Source organism: Palaemon carinicauda, chromosome 2 (assembly GCF_036898095.1).
Source record: "Palaemon carinicauda isolate YSFRI2023 chromosome 2, ASM3689809v2, whole genome shotgun sequence".
NCBI classification, from domain to species: domain Eukaryota; kingdom Metazoa; phylum Arthropoda; class Malacostraca; order Decapoda; family Palaemonidae; genus Palaemon; species Palaemon carinicauda.
This window is the reverse complement of record NC_090726.1, coordinates 49,315,250-49,323,084: the sequence shown is the minus strand read 5'-3', so window position 1 is coordinate 49,323,084 and position 7,835 is coordinate 49,315,250. Positions and strand designations below refer to the sequence as shown.

The following is a 7,835-nucleotide window of genomic DNA, read 5'->3' as shown; positions in this document are numbered from 1 at the left end:
CTAATGGTAAACCACTTCAGGAATATTTATGTGGTTGTTCTGGATGCCAAAATTTGCGTGAACAGGATCGGGTGGGCTCAGCCTGTTAATGTCATCGCTGGTCGAAACGCCCTGGAAAAGGGGAGAATGTTTTAAAAGATACGAAACATCTCTCTCTCTCTCTCTCTCTCTCTCTCTCTCTCTCTCTCTCTCTCTCTCTCTCTCTCTCTCTAGGCAGCCGTTTTTAATCCACTGTAGGACAACGACCTCAGACATGTCCTTATTCATGTCTGAGGTTTGGCCAGTTTTCATCACCATTGTGAATTGATGATGGTGAGAGACTTTAGTCTGATCATTCACAGCAAACCAACCTAGTATGGGGGGAGATTACTGTTGCAGCATTGCTGATCATGGCAATACACAAAACCTTTCACCACGTTAAGATATCCCAACTCATAAAGGTACATTTATATATGAAATTATTCAGATCCAAGAACATCTTATATCGTTTATCTTGAATTAGTATTTTTACGTATCTCGACTTATTTTCTTCCAAATGAATACTATTCTCTCTCTCTCTCTCTCTCTCTCTCTCTCTCTCTCTCTCTCTCTCTCTCTCTCTCTCTCTCTCTCTCTCAGCTTACCTCCACGAAGTTCCTATACTTCTTAACGATATTCATGATGGAGAATGGGCACGTAGGATATCGCTTGGGGCAGTGCTCCCCTCTGGCGCCAGCTATCTCGGCGTCTATATACTCCTGCAGGAATTCGTTCATGCCCCGTTTAGGTCTGTCGTAAGGAGAGACAAAATGTTAAAAAAAAAAAAAATAAATAAATAAATAAATAGCCAACTTCAAACAATCCATACTCCTGAAAAAGCTTTTTTTTAGTTCTTTTTTAATCATATTTCTCTACTACCAAAATTATGCTTTAGTTTTAAGATAATTTATCTTGAATTTTAAGTTCGTTTGCTTGTTTACATTTTAAGTTGGACATTTTTTTTATTTTCACTGGTAAAAAGGCGAAAAAAGTTAATATTTTTTAAACAGAATTCATTATTATTATCATTATTATTATCATTATTATTATTATTATTATTGTTATTATGACCTTCATCATTATTATCATTACCAGTGTACGCAACCCATGAAAAATTACGGCTAAATATCTAGATACGTATGGGGACACACACACACACACACACACACACCAGGATATGACTACTCCCTCTTCCCTTTACCCCAGGGACAGGGAGAGAGCGTTTAGTTATACGTCTGGCAATGCCGGTGAGCGTGACCGGAAATAAATAAATAAATAAATATATATATATATATATATATATATATATATATATATATATATATATATATATACATATATATATATATAAATTTATATATATACATATATTATATTATATATATATATATATATATATATATATATATATATATATATATATATTTTTATATATATATATATATATATATATATATATATATGTATATATATTATATAAATATATATATATATATATATATATATATATATATATATGTATATATATACATATATATATTTATATATATATATATATATATATATATATATATATATATATATATATATATATATATATATATATATATATATATATATCCAGACACTTGGTCTTTATTATATAGAGGAAATTATTATTATTATTATTATTATTATTATTATTATTATTATTATTATTATTATTATTATTATTATTATTATTATTATTATTATTATTATAGTTTGTAATAACGAATATCACCAGAAAATTATATCGTTTAGCTTATTTGACGTAATATTAAAAAAACACTCCTTTTCAGGACTTTGGTAAATGTCATGTATATGCAAATCAAGCCACAAAAAAACTTTCTAATTATGTTTATAACTGAGAGGGTTTTAAAACTATCGTAGGATCCCATAACCGGTGTAAAGAAAATGCATCCTTTTCACCTCTGGAAGAAAACGAGAATTTCGCTATTGTTTACCTTATGCCCACAAAGCCTCTTATTTGAGAGTACAGTTATACAGTAAGCTGTAACTTACAGAGTAAGAAGTAACAAACATATGATAAATAATATGTACATGCTTTATTATCTCTCTCTCTCTCTCTCTCTCTCTCTCTCTCTCTCTCTCTCTCTCTCTCTCTCTCTCTCTCTCTCTCTCTATATATATATATATATATATATATATGTGTGTGTGTGTGTGTGTGTGTGTGTGTGTGTGTGTATGTGTGTGTATATATATAGCTACAACCCTAGATGAAAGAGCAGGATGCTATAAGCCCAGGGGCTCCAAAAGGGAAAATAACCCAGGGAGGAAAGGAAACAAGGAAAAATAAAATTTTTAAGAAGAACATTAAAATAAATATCTTCTATATAAACTATAAGAATTTTAAAAAAGCAAGAGGAAGAGAAACAAGACAGACAGCGTACCCAAGTGTACCCTCAAGCCAGAGAACTCTATCCCAAGACAGTGGAAGACCATGGTACAGAGGCTATGGCACTACCCAAGACTAGAAAACAATTGTGTCTTTCTAGAAGAGCTGCTGACCATAGCTAAAGTCTCTTATACCTTTAACAGGAGAAAGACACTCCAAAATCAAACCATTGTTCTCTAGTCTTCGGTAGTGCCATAACCTTTGTACCATGGTCTTCCAGTGGCTTGGGTTAGAGTTCTCTTGCTTGAGGGTACACTCTGGCACACTATTCTATCTTATTTCTCTTCCTCTAGTTTTGTTAAAGTTTTTAAAGTTTATATAGGAGATACCTATTTTGATGTTATTATTTTTAAAATATTTCATTTTTTCTTGTTTCTTCTCCTCACTGGGCTCTTTTCCCTGTTGGAGCCCGTGGGCTTATAGCATCCTGCTTTTCCAACTAGGGTTGTAGCTTAATAATAATAATAATAATAATAATAATAATAATAATAATAATAATAACAATAATAATAATAATAATAACCCAAGACAGTGGAAGACCATGGTACAGAGCCTATAGCACTACCCAAGACTAGAGAACAATGGTTGGATTTTGGAGTGTCCTGCTAGAAGAATCTCTTCTACCCTTAACAAGAGTCTCTTCTACCCTTAACAAGAATCTCTTCTACCCTTAACAAGAGTCTCTTCTACCCTTAACAAGAATCTCTTCTACCCTTAACAAGAGTCTCTTCTACCCTAACAAGAATCTCTTCTACCCTTAACAAGAGTCTTCTACCCTTAACAAGAATCTCTTCTACCCTTAACAAGAGTCTTCTACCCTTAACAAGAATCTCTTCTACCCTTAACAAGAATCTCTTCTACCCTTAACAAGAGTCTCTTCTACCCTAACAAGAGTCTCTTCTACCCTTACCAAGAATCTCTTCTACCCTTAACAAGAGTCTCTTCTACCCTTAACAAGAATCTCTTCTACCCTTAACAAGAATCTCTTCTACCCTTAACAAGAGTCTTCTACCCTTAACAAGAATCTCTTCTACCCTTAACAAGAGTCTTCTACCCTTAACAAGAATCTCTTCTACCCTTAACAAGAGTCTTCTACCCTTAACAAGAATCTCTTCTACCCTTAACAAGAGTCTTCTACCCTTAACAAGAATCTCTTCTACCCTTAACAAGAATCTCTTCTACCCTTAACAAGAGTCTCTTCTACCCTTAACAAGAGTCTTCTACCCTTAACAAGAGTCTCTTCTACCCTAACAAGAATCTCCTCTACCCTTAACTAAAGAGTATCATGAATAAGTATAGGCCTACTCACGTGAATAAAACTGTGATGATCTCCCCGATAACGGTGAATTCACCAATTGGATTGCTCGTTAATTCGCAAATTAGTCTTAACAAGCATTCTCGTCCGTTCACGCCCATGGCTCCCATGGAGTCTTCGATAGATCGAAAGACGTTGAGCTGGTCTAAGCCTATGTTGGGCCTACTGAAAAGGAAGGTTATTTCAATTCATGTTAATAACATCATCTGTGATACTGGGATTGATGTTAGAGATGCTGGTGATGTTGGATAAATTTAAATGCAGTGTGATGTATTGATGTTAATGAAAAATCAATTGGTTTAAGGGGTGTGATGTTGATGACAAAATTTTTGATGAAAAATAGTTTTGATGTTGACGTTCCAGTGATCAAATTAATAACAGTGGAATCATTTATAGTAAATAAGGTTTTGACGATGTTAAATAATGATGTTCAGTGACTAGAGATATGAAATTCAAAGTCATGATGAAAATATAACATCAATGTTGAAATTTTTGACAGCAATGATATAGAAAGTAAAATTTTTTTATAATGTATAGGGAATTATAAAGCATAAAATATCATATCATATTTACAAATCTATATTATTAGGTGAATTAGATATAAAATATTAATCTCATGCAATAAAAAATTGATAATGCCATCACATGGTTAAATAAGACGCTATTTATTGTCGATAAAACTTGAAGAAATGTTAGAAATATCTTACCCTACACCAGTCCCGCTCTCACCAAATACTGTATCTAGGAATATGACGATTGGCAGGGAAAAGGACACCAAGGATCTGATCTTTGGGACTCCATCTCCGTCGTCATCAGAGAGAACAGGCAGTATCAAGGTGTTGCTGATCTGCCAGTAAGGTCTTTGGAGAAGAAGAGTGGCCGCCATATTGGATTTAGTACCTTGGGACAGTTTCAAAGATGAGCCAATTCCTCTCTATCTATCTACACTGGAAGGGAAAATTGAGAAAGGAAGGAAATAAACGATAAGAAGAGATAAATAGGATTATATAGACTATAAACTTACTTTTCATCGCTTGGAACCAGCAGGCTCTCGAGCAGCATATTCGCAATGATAGTGAATTGGATAGCCGTGCGGAGGCGAGTTCCACCCGATGTATTGTCGCTCATCGGTAAATTAATCAGGTTCCCGATCGTCCAAGAAGGGTTTGCGATGAACTTGTTCTGGGACAAACCAGCCATTCTCATATTCATGACTCCAAAGTTCTCAAAAGATATTTCTTTACTCAATAACTCGGGCCTTCTTAGGAGCTATGGTCTTCCATACTCTTCTGGAAAAGATAAAGCAGGAAGGTTAATTTTGAAAGTTTATTTTGGGTTTTGTTAAGTTATATATCTTATTCCTTATTTACTTTTGGTGTTATATAATATATTTTTTAACCTTCCTGCTTCTCTTTTCCTTACATGGGTATTTAACTAAGTTATATTAACTCTAAGAGTGAAGATCATTCAGTGTCTGATGTTTTTCTTAACTTTTGTATAGTTCATGTTTTGACACCCCTCATATATATATTTATATATATATATATATATATATATATATATATATATATATATATATATATATATACATATATATGTATATATATACATATATATATATATATATATATATATATATGTATGTATGTATGTATGCATGTGTGTATATAAAGTTATATTCAGAGGTCCTCCAAGAATTAACAATTAAAATAGCTTCCTCCACAAAGACCTACCCATAGTTATTGTTCAGAGACTATTCAGTTATCCTCTAAGAATTAACAATTAAAATAACTTTCTTCACAAAGACCTATCGAAATTAATGTCAAGAGACCCTCTAAAATTAAAAATCAAAATAGCTTTCTTCACACGTGAGTAACATACAAGATAAGGATCTCCCTTATTACAAAGTATTACATTGTTAACCAAAATGTAGGCAACTCACCAAAACAAATTCTTAAAGAAGGAGAAGAAGCGTTTTCACTGGAGGGCAGAAGAAGTAACACTGATGCTGTTGAAAAAATCCGAACCTGAAAATCTCATCTTCCGGTGGGGGTACCTCATGTCCCATTTCTGTATTTCTTTCTCTCCAATCCCTGCTCTCCCTCTTCTGATTTCCCACTAGCAACTAGGAGAATCGTGATGGGTATCCTTGAGCAATGAACGAGAAATCCTTTTACGTACAAAGGTAAATACAGCCGTTTCTAGTCCACTATAGGACAAGGACCTTAGACATGTCCTTCTTCATGTCTGGGGTTTGGGTCAGTTTTCATCACCAAGCTGACCATTGCGAATTTGTGATGGTGAGGGACTTTAGTATGATCGCTCACAACAAACCAACCTAGTATGTGTGCCCCTGACTAGTACAGCTTTGCTGATCACGGTGATACACAAACCCTTTCACCACGTTAAGGTATCCCCACTCAGAAAGGGTATAACACAAGAGCTTAAACGGTGGGTTATCCTGAAATAAACTCCTCTTTGGTGTAAAATTAACATTTCTTCCTTTCCGTAAAGTAAATGGCTCTATGACTCACTATCCAAAGAATATGACAAATGTTTAAACTAATATTTTGAACAACAAACCAACGAATATATTCCCAGTCTAGTTTTATTCGTACGTTTCATTGTTTGAGTTCTCGCACGCGTAGTTAATTCTCGGTCTGGTTTTATCGTACCTAAATTATCGTATACGATGTTTTAATGCTTCTTCCTTAATGGGGTGAGGGTAAATAAATGTTGCAGGACGATACAGCAAGCTCATTAGGTTGCATTAGTCATGCAACCTTATACCAAACAAACTCTAATCAATAGTTGGAAGAGAAACACCGTCCGAAGTACTTTATACACACACACACACACACACACACACACACATATATATATATATATATATATATATATATATATATATATATATATATATATATATATATATATATATATATATATATATATATATATATCACCTTTTTTATATCATCATCATCTCCTCCTACTCCTATTGACGCAAAGGTCCTCGGTTAGATTTCACCAGTCGTCTCTATCTTGAACTTTTAAATCAATACTTATTCATCATCTCCCATTAGCCCTCAGCCATGCAGGCCTGGGTTTTCCAACTCTTCTAGTGCCTTGTGGAGCCCAGTTGAAATTTTGGTGAACCTTTCTGAATGGTGAAAGGGTTTACGTGTAGACATGATCAGCAAAGCTGTACTAGTCAGGGTCGCCCAAACTAGGATGGTTTGCTGTGAAAGAGATCAGACTACAGTCTCCCACCATCACCAATCCGCAGTGCCCAGCGTGGTGATGAAAATGGCCAAACCCCAGACATAACTAAGGACATGTCTGAGGCCTTTGTCCTGCAGTGGACTAGAAACGGTTGCATTCGTTGTTGTTGTTGTTGTTGTTGTTATTGTGTTTGTATATATATATATATATATATATATATATATATGTATATATATATATATATATATATATATATATCCATGTATATATGTAAGTGAATAAGTGAATGTATAGATATAAATATATATATATATATATATATATATATATATATATATATATATATATATATATATATACCCATGTATATATGTAAGTGAATGTATAGATATAAATATATATGTATATATATATGCATATATATGTATATACTTATATATATATATATATATATATATATATATAAAGAGAGAGAGAGAGAGAGAGAGAGAGAGAGAGAGAGAGAGAGAGAGAGAGAGAGAGAGAGAGAGAGAGAGAGAGTATAGGTACCATTATTAGCAGAAATAGACTGATTGAGTAAAAAGAATGTAGTTACGCCAAATCCCCCTTACCTAATGCGCGTAAGCAAACGAACTCCCGGATGTGAAAGGTTTACTCAACCATTATTCAATCGGTGGAATAAAGACGGTAATCAGGTCAACGATCGATTTCCATATGTATGGGTAATCTCTCTCTCTCTCTCTCTCTCTCTCTCTCTCTCTCTCTCTCTCTCTCTCTCTCTCTCTCTGCAGGTCTGTCGCTTGAGAGACTTACGATGAAAATAGCGTTCTGCAAGTTTTT

At 33.7% G+C, this 7,835-nt stretch overlaps 1 protein-coding gene across 1 annotated transcript; it reads right to left on the bottom strand.

The window, feature by feature from the left end:
• LOC137616460 (uncharacterized) lies at window positions 1–4,970 on the bottom strand. Its single transcript, XM_068346258.1, has 4 exons — window positions 4,795–4,970; window positions 3,765–3,935; window positions 624–768; window positions 1–111 (listed from the first exon to the last, which is right to left on the bottom strand). Exons 1-4 carry the CDS (start codon window positions 4,968–4,970, stop codon window positions 1–3), a joined length of 603 nt encoding a protein of 200 aa, XP_068202359.1.
• Window positions 4,971–7,835: the final 2,865 nt, after the last annotated feature.